At 37.2% G+C, this 18,795-nt stretch overlaps 1 protein-coding gene across 5 annotated transcripts in view; it reads left to right on the top strand.

The window, feature by feature from the left end:
- Positions 1 to 18,795, top strand: part of DCAF6 (DDB1 and CUL4 associated factor 6) — a 73,794-nt gene that overhangs the window by 28,877 nt on the left and 26,122 nt on the right. For 4 of the 5 annotated variants that reach the window (XM_033051960.1, XM_033051958.1, XM_033051961.1 and 1 more), the window contains 7 exons: positions 230 to 343; positions 1,409 to 1,544; positions 2,012 to 2,226; positions 4,022 to 4,115; positions 5,412 to 5,531; positions 5,754 to 5,999; positions 17,610 to 17,669. In XM_033051960.1, the coding sequence (XP_032907851.1) occupies positions 230 to 343; positions 1,409 to 1,544; positions 2,012 to 2,226; positions 4,022 to 4,115; positions 5,412 to 5,531; positions 5,754 to 5,999; positions 17,610 to 17,669 (985 nt within the window). The remainder of the gene's footprint in view (positions 1 to 229; positions 344 to 1,408; positions 1,545 to 2,011; positions 2,227 to 4,021; positions 4,116 to 5,411; positions 5,532 to 5,753; positions 6,000 to 17,609; positions 17,670 to 18,795) is intronic. The other variant, XM_033051962.1, reaches the window with a different exon arrangement.

Raw genomic sequence — 18,795 nt, 5'->3', positions numbered from 1 at the left:
GGATATTTAATCTTATGTGACATTTAAAAGTTTCCTTTGACTTTAACAGTTCAGACCTTTTCTAGAAAATGAGGAAACATCATCAGTTTTTCAATTTTTTTCTTTTCTTCACTGGAAAGCTTGATTTGAGTCTTGATTGCCTTACTGCTGCTCCAAATATTGATGCTTTTGTTTTTAAATGAGTGCTATTTCTGGAGGTATTAATAATCTTTTTTTTTCTTTTGAACAGATTATGACAGTACCAAATGATCCCTACACTTTCCTTTCTTGTGGTGAGGATGGCACCGTGAGATGGTTTGATACTCGCATCAAAACAAGTTGCACAAAGGAAGATTGTAAAGATGTAAGAATGAAACCTTTTAATAAAGATTACTTTAATAATAATAATAATAAAATGAGTAAAATAAAATAGCAATAATAATCTCTAAATAAAGATTACCTGAATGTAAAGCTGTGCATCACAGAAAAACACAATATGTATTCTGGTAAAGCTTTTAGAAATAATAGATTTCAGGGTCATTGGTGGGGGTGACAGTATGTTTCCCAAGAGACAATAAAAGTCTGGGGAGTCTTTTTTTGGTTTTCTATTTTAATATCTCCTTTGGCATTTTTTATTTTATAAACTTTAGCATGAGGCTTCAGATGTGGTAGAAAAGAGATTGTCTGTTGAAATTGAATCTCTTAGTCTGGTTTGCACTACTAATGTAGAGTGCAAAACTGGAGGCAAAAAAATCAACCTTGAGAATCACATGCAACCTTGTGTTCTTGGCCATCCTTTGTCCCTCTGTAAGAACAGATCTGGTAATTAATTATATTAGATTACTAGTATGACCAGTGTCCACTGTGTTTGAATTTTAGAAACAATTTTAATATTGAATTGGAACAAAACTACCGAAGTATGTATTGCTAGTGTTGATTAATTTTGTTCAACCTTGTGCACATTTACCAGTTCTAGAGGTTTCTTTCATTTTTTCCCAGTTATCTGCCTGTAGATGGAACCTATTCTGATCCTTTAATTGGTTTTAAGTGTTTCTGAGTATTTAGTACTCTTCCACCTCCACAGTTACTGTGTTTCCATAAGAAAATCCAAGGTGCAAGATAGTTTATAAATATATAGTTTTTGGCTTATCTATGTTTAAATGTTCCTGTGTTTTTGTTTTGGTTAGGTTTCTTTTTCAGTTGTTATGGTGCCAGTTGCCAGTTTTCTTTCTCTGATAGTTTTCCTTCTGTGTAGTGGCTTTTTTGATAACACATTTATGATCTGTCTTCACAGGCCAGACCTATCTTCTCAAAATCTCCTTGACAAAGGGAGGGACCTGTGTTTTGAAACAGAACAAAACAAAAAGAAAGAATTATACTTCACATGTTCATAGCTATTATTTTAATGCTGCATTTTTGTGTGTTCCAGGATATTTTAATAAACTGTCGTCGTGCTGCCACCTCTGTTGCTATCTGTCCACCCATCCCCTACTACCTGGCTGTGGGCTGTTCTGACAGCTCAGTGAGGATCTATGACAGGAGAATGCTTGGCACAAGGGCAACAGGTAGGAGCCACATTGTGCAGGGAGTATTTCTACCCACTGGCATTGCCAAATTCAGGTTATTTTCAAAATAGGTGGTGACTCAAGTGTAACACTGCAGAAATATAGCTGCCTTCATTTCACTCTAATATTTGCTCATGCAGAAATCATCAAAGAAGTAAACCTAGTCTCTTCATGCATCTTAGAATGCATTGTGTACCTGATGCAGAAAAGGACATTTTGTAATGTTTCTTATTTTGTCCTGAAATGTGTGATTCCAGGATTCCAAAAAGCCAGGACTGCAACCTTCAGTGGTCATTCTCCAGATCAAAATTATTGCAGAAGCTACAGGATATGTAGCTTTTCCCTGATTATCTTTTGTTGGATGCCAAATAAGGAATTTATTGAAGCTGTTGAAAATTTGCAGTAGTAAATGTGTAATTATTTTCTTCCTCCTCTCTTTCTCCACTTTTTTTTTTTTTTTAATAAAGGGAATTATGCTGGCAGGGGCACTGTTGGAATGGTGGCACGTTTTGTTCCTCCTCACCTCAACAACAAATCCTGCAGGGTAACATCCCTGTGCTACAGTGAGGATGGCCAAGAGATCCTTGTGAGCTACTCCTCAGATTACATTTACTTGTTTGATCCCAAGGATGACACAGCACGAGAACTTAAAGTCCCTTCTGCAGAAGAGAGAAGGGAAGAGGCAAGTGATTAAGATGACCTCCTTTCATGTTTTATGTTTTTTAACTTGCAGCACACAAGAAATACCATCAGTTGTGTTTTCCTGTAATCTGAAAATAATGTTGCTGGTCGTAGACTGAGGTGTAGATGACAAGTAGATTGTCACCAAAATGGTGTATTTTTAATTCACATTTATTTATGTATTTATTTGCAATGTTTTGTCACTCTGGTTTTCATTATTGTCTGGTTTCCTTCTCTTAGAGATGAGAAGGTATCTGCCTGAACCTTGGGTCATAAGACCAGCAAGAGTGGCAGGTCACTCTATGTTCTCTTACTTTTCATGCCATGAGAACCATATTCCTTGAAATCAAATGTTAATACTCCTTGGTAAGAGTTATCATTTCATGACAGATATCAGGGAGTACAAGATATTTAGATCAAGGAGGTGAGCCACTGTTAATGAGCAATATTCAAATTTTCAAAACTCAAGCAGATGTTAATTCTCAGCTCAGTTACTATGATGCTGACCTTTCCAGTCTAAATTTTCTGATCAACATAAAGAGAATGCCTTTAACTACAGTGAAGTTGTTTCTGTCTCTCCCTGCACTCTCCCAACCATCCACTGCTTTTTTTTTTCTCTGGTGTTTTGCTCACCCTTTCACAAACTCTGTATCCTGAGTTCCTCATCTTTGGAAGGAGTTCTCAATGAGTTGTCAGCATCCTGCTGTCCTCACCTGCAGGATCAATGTGATGATGATGATAATTTCTCTTTCCTTTTTGCTGTGAGAAGTGTGATGTTGACATTTCCTTCCTCCTTTTTCTTAGAATCTGTTTGGAACCATTTTTAAATGTTTTCCGGCACATTTTATGTGATGTGTTTTCTTAGTCAGGAATACAGTCAGGAATTTTGCTTTTAAATGCTTATTCTTTGTCCCTGTTGTTATCCATAAAAGTGTTGTTGCTTGAATATTTTTATTTCAGCCTGGCTTGAAGTTGTATAGAGTGGAAGAAATGTAAAGACTTCTTCCTAAATTTGCTGGTGGAGTCATGAAAGTTAAAACTTTGATATGCTTCCACCACAAGGCATTTAGTTTAAAATTGTGAGCAGTTTTTGGGTTGGTTGATTTTTTTGTTTGGTTGGGTTTTTTTGTTAGTTTCTTTATTTTTGTTAAGGCCATAAATATCCAGCCAATACACTTGACTTCAAAGTCTGACCTGCCTTTCTTATTGAGCAAAGCACTCCCTGTTTCTCTTGAGGTTGCTGAAAGTAATACCACCCATTTAGTGATTGTTTTATACTTCCTGCTGCAAAAAAAGTGTTATAAGAACTGAAAAGAAATTAGGTTAAAGAGTAAACCAGGGTTTATTTGTATAAAATGTCCTTTTTAAAAAAAGTCTGATTTTTTTTCTTTTGTTTGATTACAAGTCCACATTTCATTAAGCTGAAACTCCCATATAGTCTTTAATGTGAAGAGGTGAATATTTCTGCAGAATTCAGGTTGAATTTAAGAAAACCTTAATCATTATAGGCAACTATAGAAAGATTCAATTAACATGATGAAGTTAGTTTAGAATAAAAGCTGCATTAGTTCTGGGAGTTATTTATTTAGGCTATTGAAGCTAAAACACGTGCTGTTTTGTTGGTAAGTGTTGTGCTTATTCATGGTTCTGAACATAAGGCTGACATTCTGTGTTTTGGTGACAGATGATTTTAGGTGACTTAAGAAAATTGAGATTTATATTTAAGCTTAGAATCCTGTACTGTGGAACATAAATAGCTGTGTGATGCCTTTTTCTCTTCTTTTCTCTTCCCCCAGTTACGTCAGCCTCCCGTTAAACGTCTGCGGCTCAGAGGGGATTGGTCAGATACTGGGCCAAGAGCAAGGCCTGAGAGTGAGAGAGAGAGAGATGGTAAAAGCATTTGCATTTAAGGGGAGTTGTTGTCTTTGCTGCTGTGTTTTGTTGGGTTTTTGGTTTGGTTTGGGTTTTATTTTCCAGTTTTTCTGAGGTATTCCCGTAATCTGTGCTTCAGATTGTCCTTGTTTTAACAATCAGCCAAGCCTTAAATGGTTTTTATAGAGTTTAGCACAGAGCTGCTATTGTATCATGATTTTTAAAATTTAAAACATTCTTACCAGGAAAATTATATTGTTTCAGTTAGGCTGGTGTAAGTAAAGGAGAGCTTTTTTCATTGTCATTGCTCAGGGACCAACACCAGCACTTATTTCTTTTCTTTATAGTCACACCTCACATGCAATCACAAATACAAATGAAATGCTCTTTAATGGTTACATTAGGGGACTGGAAAAAGCAATAGGATTCTAATATGATGCTTTTCATTTTTATAATGTAATGTAGTAACACAGGGTGACTCATTTTTATGCTTTATATTCTCATGTTTATAATATATTGCTCAATTGCTTGAGATTTTAGCAAATAAAACATTTCTGAGGCTATGCTTGGGTATCAAAAATTGGGATACCAAAGCAGGGCAGAGTATTTATTGTCATTTATTTGAATCTTCCTCTAATAATGTGTTTCTTATTAAATCTGACAAGCTGTGGAGTTCCAAGTATTTGACTCTAGTTTGCTTAAATCTTCCTCCCTTTTCTGCCTACAGTTTCCCTTTCCGGATTTTCTGTACTGTTGTTGTCATTTTCCTGCTTCCCCAAACTAGAATAGCTTCTGTACCTGATACAGGCAGTAGGAGATGCTGTTTAGGGAGAGAAAATGAGCCTGTCCTCTTACCTTAATCTGTCTTTTTGCTCCTCCAGTATCTGAAATTACTGGACTAGAAACATTGAGGGGTGTAATCCCATCTGCTCCTTTACAATCTGCATGTGGTTCTGTTGCCTGTGGGTTTCTGAAATCCCTCTTTTGAACCTGTTCATAATATTTTCTATGGCATCATTAAACAGACCAAAAAGTCTGTTTTCTTTGGCTGTTGCAATTCCATTTTTTTGTATTTTAAGGTCTAAACTCCTCTGATTGAGGTACAGGAGGGGAATGAGGGATCCCAGCAGAGGGTGTGAAAGACCTGTACTGTGAAAATGAAGATACACAGGGTCATTGGGAACAGGCTGAAGGGAACTGCTTCTTGTGGGAAAAGGGGGTGAGGGGTGGTTCCATTCCTGAAAGAAAAGAGAGGGGGGGAAGGTACTTTTTGGCAAGCCTGTAGATAAAACTTCAGCACCACTTGTTCTACAGGGGAGCAGAGTCCCAATGTCTCTCTGATGCAGAGGATGTCAGACATGCTGTCAAGGTGGTTTGAAGAAGCCAGTGAAGTCGCACAGAGCAATAGAGGACGAGGAAGATCACGGTCCAGAGGTGATTTCCTTCTTTTCAAAAAGTATTACAACAGAAATTGTCTTTATAGTGGATGTTGAGCCTTGCAATATCAGCCTTTCCTAGGTGTAAACAAAATCTTAGTGCACTGAAGAACTGAACACATTTGTTTATAGGAATGGTAGTGCAAAGGGATCTTTAGAGGCAGAGTAAGTTTACTTTTGTGCTCTTTTTCTTGCTTTTTTGTTCTGTTTTTAATCAAAGGTGGGACTAATCGGACAGATGCTCCTGCTACTAATAACATGGCACCCAGTAGAGAATCAGAAACTGCAATGGAAGTAGATGGTTCTGAACAGCTTCCATCATCTTCCTCTTCTACCATGTCAGCTCAAGCTCCTTCAACATCATCTTCAACAGAAAGTCCCCCTTCAACTTCATTACTGTCCTCTCCTGATAATGAGCAAAGGCCTTCTTTAGGGGCCTCAACTCAGCCTGTGCTGCATCAGTCTGGTGAGAAGAAATCCATCTTGTCATTGTTTATGAAAAATAAGACACCATTCTCTTTTAGGATATTTTGGGTAATTGATCTCCAGCTGTTTTCTTCCTTGCACATCCTTAATGAGACTTAGGTGTTTTCTAGTTACCAAGTGGTCGCAGCTGTGGTTTAAAGAGAGTAAAACCATCAAATCTATACCTTTTGTCTGCAAAAGAAATTTCCAAGGGGTTCACCAGTACTGTATTTTGAAGTAGAAGTATTTTTTTTGCTTGTTTTTTTCTGAACTTACTGTTGTCTTTATGGAGTGTAGTGACATCTTGCCCTCTTCCATTGAGATTTGGCTGTAGCAGCATCAGTGCAATGAATAGCAGAACCTGTGCCTGTTAAAGTCAGGGGAGGTAAGGGATGTCTCCTTCAGGAGGAGCCTCCATCCTCAACATTTCAGAGTCAGCAGTGTTGGGTTTTAACTTCTCAAAAGTATTTGGATAAATAAGGGTCACCTGGCATGATATTCCATTATTGGTTAATAAACTATACTACATATTGATAGTTAAGTTTGTATATCTTGAAGAAACTCATCTGTGTTTAATACAGACTTACATTCTTCTTGGGGAAAAAGAAGGAAGTATATTCTTCTGTCAGAATGTCAGAAATTAATTGGCGTAGTAAAAGAGCACCTTATGCTTTGACTTGACCTTTTCCATCTCAATGCCACAGCCTTTAGAGTGGAATATTTGCACAAGAGTTTATTTTTACTTTTTTCAAGTGCCTTTCTAGGCTTCACAGTTATAGAAAGGCTGATGTGACCTGAAAGACCAAAAGGTTGAAACCTTTTGTCTTATATAGATTCTACTGTAAAAAAATCAAGCTCTGACTTTTTCAGGCCTTAAATTTGATATTCTGGAATACAGGAGGGATGGGGATTTCCCAGGGGAGAGTGTGCCACTCAATGTACTGTGTCTGCTGCAGCCAAAATCTTTGGGATGGGTGAGAAATGCTGAGGTACCTGGTATCTGAAAGACAGGGAAGATAAAGCCGTAAGTTGAAATTCATTGCAGTTAGTCTGATGCTTAGAGATAAACAGTGAGCAGAAAAATGGCAATGCACCCAAGAGTTTTGGAAAATGCTGAAAAGTTTATTTAGTATCAGAGGCCTTTAGTCATCTATGGTTTTTTATTAGTATTGGTGTCAGCTTTCCACAATCTCAAGTTTTTTCACAATACACACACAAAAAGATGATTAAGGGGTCTACTCTAATTCAGTGCTACCCTATTTAGCTGCCAGTATCTTTGATCCAGAGGGATAACCATCAAAGGTTCATTATCAAAGGTTCATTTTGATTTATTTATTATTTATTAATTTTTAGAAGTATATTCTGGAACTTAGAGTGGCCAGGAGAGTATCTACCATATTAAAAATAATTGCTTCAAGCTGTGTCATTGAAACTTTGTGGGTTTCAAGAAGATAATGCACCAGAGGGGATTTCTGGTATTGTGATGCATTTTCTAACCTGCATTTTAAGGAACCTGTGCTGTCCAGAAAAATCTTTTTCTCTGAATCTGCTTGGATTTCTAAGCAAAAGTTTATTCTGCTAGCATGAAGCTGAAGTTTTTGTTTCTTAATTCAGCTCTTTTCTAAGAGCATTTTTTCTTTCCCAGTTCTTTGGACTTCAGAATATATTTCATTTTGAAAGGGGTAGTGATGATTGTTTGACAGACAATGGATATTTTCTAATTTGTTGAATTGTGTTTGAGAGGTTCTTTGACTAAACCTAAACAAGGTGCCAGATTGGCAGCTTAAAATTGTCTACAGGAGTCCTGCAGGCATAAATGTAATAGTACAAGGTGTTTACACACCTAATAATCCTGTTTCAGAAGCAGTGCAAATGAGACACTGGACTTACGGCAAAACAAGTTTTTGGGTAACTTAATGGGTGAGTTCAGGGAACAGGGAAGCTCCTGGGCAGAGGGACTGCACTGGGTTTATGAATGAGCAGGCTGGGTTGGGAATGTCCATTTTGCAATGTTTGTGTACCCTGGTAACCCATGGCTGTGTTCACTTGTGAGATTTTATTCACTCACAATCTGTAGTCTATAAATCTATCTGCAAACACTGCCCTCTGCATCAAGGACAGGGTTCCTTGAGCTTGTTCACCTGCATTTAAAGGTGAATGAAACCTGCTGCTTTTTTGGGGTGACAGGAGAGGGAAAGTGCTAATAAGAATAGTTTAAATACAGTGGGGCTGAGTAGGAAGCCCAGACAGAGGTGTGTTGTAAGAGGTGGATGACTGGGGAGGTATTTTGGAAGGTGAAAGAAGCGATAAAGAAATTTTTAGCCACCATTTTGTATAAAGACATGACAGATAGAAGTTTGAATGTTGTAGCAAAGAGTCAGAAACTGAAGAATGTGTTTTCAGGAAATGACCTCTTTAGTATCAGAGCATGAATTCCTAACCCAGGCTTGTAAACAGCTTTCCATAAATAATTTCTACAGATTCCTGCACTGAACACTTGTGGTAATCCTGTGTTTGAAATCACAATACCTGTGCATAAGTATGCAGTTCAGATTTATTGTTGGTTTGGTGTCCCAGAAAATGTGTCATGTGGTAAGCATTTGAGCTTCTACATCTGAATTACTTTATGAAACTTTAAGATATGAAGTAACTGTTCTAAACAGAGTTGGTGCAGAAATGGCTTAGTGCTGAAGCTTGTTGGGATAGGTCTCTTTAGCAGAATGTATATTCTATAAGTTTGAACATTTAAGTTACAATTAAACCAAAAAAATCAGTGGACATTCTCAGTAGCCTATTACTGCCAGAACATTTGAATAATTTTTTATATGTGTATATAATGAGAACAATTGCTGGAGATTGCCATGTTTGTCACTAAGGAAAAATACAACAAATTTATTTTCATGCCCTGCTTGTGCCATTCAGTGGAAACCTTTAATTTTTGTATATTGGTTTTAGGATGCTGATGTTTTAAACACAGATACAACAAACAGTAAAATATAATACAGATTTTCTCATAAATAAAATTCCAGATACAGACATTGGGAGGGGATGCGGGGGGGGAAGTTGGCTAATTAGTACAAAGCTTAACCCTAATATGTGTTCTAATATAAGGTAACTGCTTTTACATTTTGAATGGGAATGTGACAATAACTGGGGTTATTTATTTATTTATTTATATTTCCTCACTCCATTTGCTGGCAAAATAAACATTTGCTTAGATATTCTGGAATATGTTAAAAGGTGTTTTCACTGAACATATCCAGGAGAGCAGCTTTTACATTTGGTATTGTAGTTCTTGTTACATCTTAAATTGTGACTGTCTCTTAATTTAGTGGAACTGAATCAACAGCAAGTACTAAAAACTGCAATTTTAGGCATCATTGAAATTCTCTTAAAAGTATTCCCTAGGCTGTTTGGAGTTTTTATTTCCATAAATGGGTTTGAGACATGAAAACTATTCGTAGCAAATCTCCTTGATGTCATATTCCTTTTAGAAACTATATCTTTTAATTTTTTGTTGCACCTTATCAACCATAGACTGGGAGGATGTTTTTTCCAGAAATAATATTAGACTAAGCACATTAAACCTCATGACCATTCAGTATTAACTGGTGCTTGTCACTAACTTTCCAATTACTGGATTCTGGTTTTTGGGTTAGTTTCTCTTTGTAAAAGCAAATTTAAGATTTGTTTGTTTCACTGTGTGGATAAGGGTTACAGAATATTTGTTAAGTTTTTGCCTGGCTGAAAGGCCCCATGCCAATGTAAAGCTCTTTACTATTTTAACATTTCAGTGTGATTCAGACACTGCTATTAAAGACACAATGTATGTTATTTAAACAGAAGCACAGCACATGTGTAAGTGGAAGAAATCTGCAAAGGGCATGGAAAGAATAAAAAATTGCTTGTACACCTCATTTTATAGCAGTTTTCGAAAGTACTGGTAATCAGGCAATGAACTTAACACGCCAAAATAGTTTAACTGGCAAATTAGTAAAGACAAAATCATGAAAACAGTGAAGCTTCTAAAGATGAGACTAAAATAATAATCTGTTAAGAGGATGCTACTAAAAATTGCTTATGAGCCTATAAATTACTTTGTAGGACCACTTAACAGTGAATTTCAGATTGTGAATCCTCAACCATGGGGAATGTCTGAAATTAAAAATGAGTCAATAGAGAAGTGTATTTTTTGGTTTAACTGTTGTTCTGCCACCTCTTTCCATAGTTCCAGTTTACTTTTTGCACTGGTTTGTTTTGATAAAAAATTTGTGGGTTTTTTTGGAGAAAAAGCAGGAAGCTATTGTATTCATTTTGAAAACTTACCTGTAGACCAGAGTTGCATAGTTTTACACCAAAAATTCTCATTTATTCTGTGTGTTAGGAACATCAGAATGGCTACATCTTTGTTTTGATTTATCCAGGCTATATCTATTTTCCTTAAATAATTTTTTGTTTAGTGGTTTCATTGCTGGAGATGGGAAGGGGGTTGTATTGTATGGCATGAATCCTGAATATTTAAATCCTGTGATTCATGCCTTTAGGAAGAGAAAACCAATTTCAATATTTCTATTTTATGATTCCCGGATGTTAGTAAATTTTTAATTTTCACTGTAACGACACTTAGCACCTGTTGCTTGTCTCTTTGGTCAGTCCCCTCACCCCTCCTCTCTGCTCTATCTATTGATTGCTCAATGCTTCTCTTTCTGTCTCCCCTCCCTGTTTGTCAGAGCTGATGGGACCCGAGTTAGCAATAATCCGTAGGGGCCTGCAGCAACTGAGGCTTAAGAAGGCAGAGCAGCAGAGACAGCGAGAGCTGGCTGAGGCTTCTGCAGCACAGCCCTCCTCTTCTGAGCAGGCCACCCCTAAGGGCTCCTCACAGGACCCCCAGGCAGCAGGTTGTCACTTGCCAAGGTTTCTCCAGCAGATGTGGTAGCTGTAGTTTGTGCTGCTGCTGTTTGCTGAGATGCTTCTCCCCCAGAACAAGGCGTTTCCTGCACTCGCTGCTTGTCTTGCCTTGCATGTGGTGGTGTTTATCATCACATGGGCAGGGAAACAGTTGAATGGGCAGGTTTATTGATCTAACACGTTTGGATGGAGTGATACTATGTGGAAATGGTTTTCTAGGTGCATGGTATCAGGTTTGTGCAATGGGCATTAGAGCAGCTGAGCGAGAAATTGCTGTGTTCTGAGCAGAACGAGAATTACACACTGAAATTGCATTTTGGTGCTACAGTAACATTTATGACTTGGCTTTGGGTTAGCATGTGTTCTAAATCAGAGTAACAATTCAGTAAAACACAGTTTTGCCACTCTTCAGTGCTATGGTTTTACAATAAGTATAATGAAAATGCTTGTACCTAGCCAAAGTCCCCAGATATGCTCTCCTTTTTTTTAACAGAGCAACTCTTCATTTCACCATCCTCTTTCTCTCTTGTCTTAGTGAAATTAAAAATGATTACACAAAAGCCTCAAATATGTTTGCAATAACATATTTGAGAAAGTTAGGGCTGAAGCATGCATATGAATGAAGAGGTAAACTCTAAAACATAAACTTGAAGCAAACTTTGTCTTGGCACAATGTAAAAACTAGTGAGCTGCATGCTGTGTGAGAATTCAGTTTATTTTGTGCTGCAAAGTCATGTCTAGCAGTGTCTCTTCTGTGGATAAATCCTGTGACAGTTGACATGTGGCTAAATTGCTTTTAAGGATTGTGTCACACATTTACAGCTGTCTTGCCATGGTTCAGTCTATTCCTTAATCTGGAGCCCTGCAGAACAATTTGATGTCACAGTGGCTGATGGTCTAGTCACAATATTCAGTTACTGAATTTTGAATAACTTTTTACACTAGAAAATACTGCAGTGAGATTTTAGAGTGTTTTGGAAACCAGTACATCCTGGGATGGCAACTATGGGTGCCTGTTGCCTGTAGGAGGAGAATAGGAACAGCAATGGTAGCAGTGACCTTTTAGGGGACTGCAGTTTCCTGCCAGGACAAAAAAATAATACCCCAAAAATCTACCACTTTTGGTTTTGTCTTTTTTTTTTCCCCCCAACAAATTGAACATCAGAATTTATTAACTCAAATATAAATACTGATACAGGAAAAATCATAACTAAAACAGTAGATCTTGATCTTCCATTTCCTTTTCAGAATGGCTTAATTTTTAATTTTTTTACTAAATTGCTTTGCACTGGATTGAAGTAGGGAATAAAGTTTGTTTACAGCCATGTTTGGAGATTTCTGGGGATTTTACTACCTCTGAAGGCTGTGTGGGTCTAGGTTTCACTTTGATACAGCTCTCCCATCTATTCCTTAGTGCTCCTTCAAGAATGGAGTGTAATTTTTTTACTCCCTGTTGCTTGTGGGGGTCCTGCAGCACACTGTAGGATCCATACTGCCACAAATGGGAAGGTTTCAGCTGAGTAATTGCTTTGGCTAGGAGGCATAGGGATTTTGGGCATAGTTTGGACCCCACCAATACTGCCTCTTGGAGTTTTTTGAGTTCCCACATGCTTAAAACTGTAAGGGAACTATTGGAAATATCCAATCCTTTTGTTTGGGATCACCAGAAGCCACATACACAGCCTTGGAGGAAACTAACATGCAAATACTTCACTCTTTCTGCATGTAATGACAATGAATTTGCAAATTTAACCATTTTACTTACTCAATAATTGCTTTGAAAGACAGATTTAGTCAGTGCTGTGGAAACATTCATTTCTGGGGAGACAAAGGGGGAACCATTTTTCTCCCTGACCTCCAGCTCATTAGGATGTATCTTCTTGAGGTTTGGTCTGGTGGGTGGAATTGTTGCCTTCAGCAGTATAGGAAGTGGAAGTTATAAAAGGAGAAATTTAAGTTTGAAAATATTTAATGTATTTGGTCAAGTTCTTGAGAAACTTGATAAAAGATTAAATTGTCTTTTCCTTTCTATTTTTATGTGTAAAACCAGGATGTTCCTGTTGTGCTTTGTCAGCTTCTTTCATTGCATTCCTCTTTCCCCTCCTCTGGGAGGGAACAAACGAAGCTCATTTCTTTTGAATGGGGATCACCTTTGCATTGTCTATTTACTTCCTAAGATTTCTGCACTCTGGACATGAAGATATTCTCTGTACTTGCTCATTTCTTTTTAACAAAATTACTTTGTTTTGTTTTCCTTTTCTGACCTTCCAAGATTTATTTTTGCAAGTTGGTTGTTCGTGATCTATTCCTTTGGAAAACCAGAGCTGCACATTTTTGGTTTCTTGCTTCTCCGTAGACACAGTTGTTTTCTAACTCTGTGCTTAGCTTACTTTTCAGAAATATGGTAGGAGAAAAATAAGTGAGTAGTTCTGGATTGTTTGCTGCCCTGTCATGAGGCAGGGGTTCAGTTTTCAGGCACATACTAGTTCTAAATTTTCAAACAAAAAAATTACACCTCAAAATGTGTCTGTAAGTTCTCAATCCCTGCTCTGATAAAATCTGTGTAGTTTGCACTTGCAATTTTGGAGAGAATTCACTGTGAGACTAAGGCCACTTCTTCTGACTTGTACTTCATTATTAATCCTTATCTTTGTAACCACAGAAGCTTGAGTAGGAGGAGAAAAATATTCCAGCCATGTAAGAAATTACAAGTAGAAAATGTCAAGAGATGAAAACTTTTGCAGGTTTAATAGAAAATTAGATGGTGTGGTATTTATTATCTCCCAGCTACACGAGGATTTGTAAGATCAATCTGTAGTAGTTAACCTTCACTATTTAGAAAAATATGGTCAAAAGTTTACATTTTTGAATGTGAAAGGGAGACGAGTAATGAATGAGTCACTATTTGACTCTGAGACAAAAGGTCTTAGATTAGAGATTCTGTTTTAGTGGATACCCCTCTTAAGTATTGTCTTAATTTGGAATTTGGCTGAATTTTAGAAGCAGTGTGTGCTGCATAGATCAGGACTGTTCTGTCTTCAAGCCTTTGCTTAGGTATTGAATAGATTCAGATTTTTTTTGGTAGCCACTTTATTTAATCAGGGAACTATGGTAAATATTTCAGTTTAGTTTGGATTTTTATTTATTGTAGGTTTTCTCCCTCAAAGTGTAATTTTTACTTTAATTTTTGTGGCATTTTATAACATTTAGATCTTGTGCAGTCTTTAAACAATTGCATTTATGTGCTATATGCAAACAACAAAGAAAATAAACATTTTTAACTTGTTATTGCTGCTATGCCACATAGGCATCACCATTACTACATCAGTTCTCATTCTGATAATTTGAGATGGAATTCAATTTGAAAAGTAACAGAAATGTGAACCCAACTGATCATAAAATGAAAAAGAAAAAACATATTATAGACCAAGGGTTCCTGGAGTGATCATTGTACCTAATCTTACTCACAAAAACATGAATCAATATTAACCTTTTTTTTTTTTTCTGAGGAAAAATATTATTTAGACTGCATTTGCTGTGGAATGCAGATATATACATGTGCATGCTGGCATATTGCAGAACCTGTGCTGCAATTTAAAAAAAAAAACTTCGTTGATCTATGCAGTCAGTCTTTAAAGCAGAGCAAACTGGACCTTCATTTCTGTGTTAAAGCTTTTGGAAAAGAACAAGGGAATGATGGCAGTTTTTATTTTTGCTAACACTCAGATGTAGAATTGTCTATTTGAAGTGCACAATGTGTAACTGAGAGCTTATTCACTGTGCAAAGCAATTATTCATAGTTATTAAATCAACTGTTTAATTTCTTAGATTCCTTTACATATTTCCTGTTTAGGACCTTTAAAACAGTTCTCACTGCTTGAGACTTCACCCTGAAGCTGGGGATGTAAGGAGGAATTTTTTTCAGCCCAAACTGAGGTGGCATACTAATATTTTGGTGAAGTCAGGTGCTGATTGCCCAAACTACAGGAAGATCCTTCAGCATATAATTGACCTTAAAATTATCTTCTATTTTCTGTTTGAGGTTCCCCAAATTTATGAATCTCCAGTTCCCTCTTTAAGTGGTGCTCCAGTTTAGAATGTACTGGTGACATTACAACCAGTGGTGAACTGCAGTGGGATGTAGACCCAGCCTATGAAGGCTCAGGTAAGAGTTTGGATTTTTGTTTGTTTTTTTAACTATATGGCACAGTTTTGGTAATACTTTTTTTCAAAAGCTTTATAAGAAAACATTGAAAGTATTTTTTCAGACTTTTTTACAAAACAAAGCCATATATTAAAAAAAGAGGCATTTACCTGAACTTCTCTAGGCTGGTTTCATGGTTGTGCTGATTTCCCTGCCTGAGGTGGGGGTTCCAGACTGCAGAGCCACTTCAGGGGGTGCTGGTGATCTGTGGCTTCAGGATACTTGCAAACTAGGAGGATTTCAAATTACAAATAACTCTTTTCTTAACCATACTAATTCAGGTATTTAGGGTGTTTCCTGTACGTTGATTAAATATTCATGTATTTAAGTGAAATGCATTCACAAAGTTGTATGGAGACTTGGATGTAACAGTGAGGTGAGGGAGGTTTAAGCCTCTGTTGGCATGGACTTTTCATTTTCACTTACTGTGATTGAATGATGCACATGGCAAAAAACATATCTACTTTTTTACTTACTGCTGTGTAGTGTGAGGTCTTCATAAAATTAGAAGTGCTGGTAAAGTAGTTTCTTATATTTCTAATTAAAATATGTTAGTTCAGTCTTCTGATCATGCAGGTCTGAATTACAGAGTTAACAAGATGAGTTTTTTCAGCCAAGTGAAATATTTGGCAGCATAAAACACCTTTTAAAGGATTGGAGTGCAGGAACAGAGCATGGCTAGGGTCACTGTCATGCGTTGGATTTCTCAGCTTGCAGTCCAGGACCTCCCCTCCCTTTAGCACTTCTGATACAAGTTAATCCCAACCATGGACTTTGTGAGTCAGATATCAAAGCCAGCCCTTGAAAGAGGCACAAATTCCTGTGCTGAGTCAGTTGGAACACAAGGAGAGCATCTTATGACATGGAGCATCTGTACACCAGTTTTTTGCTCTGATTTACCTTCTAAAAAGTGGCTTATTACTCCATTGAAAAAATTCTCCTGTAAATCTTTCTCTTCTAATTTAGGTAATATATATATAAAGTACACTTCACTTTTGGAAAGTAAAATGTATTAATGCTACATATCTTTTACTTGATATCTACATGCCATAAATCTAGATGATAAATGATAAATTCTGTGGTCTGACTTAGGTGTGCTTGGTGCAAGGCATGGGCATGGTTGAGCAAGGAAGGCAAATCAGAACCAATTTAATGTTCCTCAGTACGAAATAAGCTGTGCAATCCCAGTTCCCAAAACAAGGCAGCCTCCAGAACACTGTCTCAGACTTTCCTGTCTCTCTCCTTTGCTCTTCCTCCCCTTCCCTGCAGCTGGATATCAGTGTAGCTAAGGAGCACACTGCCATGCTTCCATCAGTAGCTGGGAGTGAATGACTGCTTGGCAATAGATGTATTTAAAGCAGCTTGGTCAATTTAACAGGTTTTATGGCTCTGCTACAAAACAGGTCTCGCTGGTGATTCTGGCTCAAAGCTGGAAGGGAGCTTCCTGTAGGAGAGAGCGTTATTTCATTGCTTTCCTTGTATGGGATCTGCATTTATGTTAAAATTCATTTAGCATGCTGTGATGTTGGCAGACTGTGACTCAGTTTGTAATACAGGATATTAAATCCTTTTAGTTTAGGATGAATTTGTTCATAACAGAATATTAACAAGTGGAACCAAGATATGATACTCTAGCCAATATCTTTGGAACGCTGCATTAATTTGTGTGTATCAACTCATCTTCAGATAATACAGAAGTAAAACCTGATCTTCAGGTGACAAGGGAAATAGACTCACAGAAAATACTGAATATTGAATCTATTGTGTCTGTGCAATGAATGAATGCTGGTGCTAGTTATTAACTGGTAGTGTCCAGGGGGGGGAAAAAGGCATTTATCTGCTGAGGGGAGGGTGATGATTTTATTTATTTGTTTGTTTATGTGATTGATGGGGATGCTTGTAAGACTGAAGGGTGTGGTACTGTGATAAACTCATCAAGACTTGTTCTCAGTCATCAGAGGTGCAGCATCTAAGAATGCAGAACTACCAAACTGTCATATAAGTGGGGATGTATTTTGGTGCTTTGATGTTCTAAAACATTATTATTAAAAGAGTATCTAAATATTGGAGGTACTGGTATGCCATGGAGTATTTTATGCTGAAGTATAAATATTCTGAAATTTACATTTTGCACATGGTGTGACATACTGGTGTCATTTAGTAGCTGGAGCAAAGACTTTAGGAGTCATGACTCTTCAGTGTTTTTCCTGACATGTCAGAAGTGTGAAGAACACAGTAAAATATTTGGTAATGGACAGGCATTTCCATTATCAACATGTCAGCAAGCTTCAGGCTGTTCAGTGAATAAATAATGGTTTGAAACAAGTGGCTTTGCTTCTGTCATGCCTAGAAAATGCAATATGGCTGGCTGCTCATTAAACAAACCCAAAGCTTCCTTATGTTGCTGCTTTTTTTATTTTAAACTAACATATGATCGTGACATTGCTGTGCAGTTCTCTGCTGCTTATGTTTTAAGTTGAAATCTCGTTTTTGTTTCAGATTCTCCTTCTTCAGTGGTTAACAAACAGCTTGGATCCATGTCACTTGATGAGCCACAGGGTGCGTGTGACAGGAAATGCACTATACCCAGCCATAGCTGATTGCAATGCTTCCTTTTAAAGTTGCTTTTCATCATGAGAAACAGTCTAAAAATGCTGTTCATCCGTATAAAGTAGAATTCTGTAAGCAGATCTGCCAGAAACTCATTATGTAATGATCAATATGATTAACAGAGTGAGGTTAATTGTTGTTTTTGAAAGCCATCCTAAGCTCAAGTCTTCATGCAATTACTACAGTTCAGTGCAGTTACAGTAAATGTCTCATGTATTCTGCAGACAGCTGGAATATTTTTGTAAAATGCAAAGTAAAATTAATTATTTAAACAGGTTGGGTTTTCTCTAAATGGTTCTCCTTGAATCAAAGGGCAAATATCAAGATTGCAATAACCTTTACTCTCATAATGCCACATTAGTTTCTCTTATCCATGAGTGGTGTGCAGCTTTGTTATTCCTGCACAGTTTGAGTAACTCCAGAGCACCCATTGCACCCAGGTGCATCTTCCCTCTGCATCCCCTTGTCCTTCACCCCTCCTGCTGAACAAGTACTGATGTTTCCTGTAGGATCCCTATGGACTGGAGGTGGACAGAATGCTTGGGAGCTTTCTCTGTGCCCTTTATACATCAGTGTCCAAACTGTGAGCACTGGAGTGGGCCAGAGGTGACCCTGTTCCAGCAGCATCAATGTCATCTGTAGGGAACATTTATGGCTGAATAATTAAGGAGTGATAGATGCTAATTTAAAAATAGATTGCCATGCACTCTGCATTATGCTTCCATATCAGTGTCTGTAGAGATTTAATAGCTTAAATTCCATAAATCAGCTTTGTCTTCTTTCACATTCTAAACTAGAAAGCCATTTTGAAATCCCACTTCTGAAAAATAGTCTGTTTGGCAACTGTTGAGATTATGGCTTACTTTAGGAGGCCAGAATGTTGAGGGGAAAAAAAAATCAAGCTGCACCTTGACAAAATAAATTCTATTTGTGGAAATACATTTTATGATTAAATAGCCTTAAAACTCAATGTGTAAAATTGCTAATTATTCTTGATTGAGTAGTCTACATAATTCCAACAATCAGGTTTAGCTGGAAAACTTGCTTATAGCAAGTGGCCAAGTTATGCAACTAT

Source organism: Catharus ustulatus, chromosome 2, assembly GCF_009819885.2.
Source record: "Catharus ustulatus isolate bCatUst1 chromosome 2, bCatUst1.pri.v2, whole genome shotgun sequence".
NCBI lineage: Eukaryota > Metazoa > Chordata > Aves > Passeriformes > Turdidae > Catharus > Catharus ustulatus.
The sequence above is the reverse complement of the archived record's forward strand: the minus strand, read 5'-3'. Positions and strand labels throughout refer to the sequence as shown.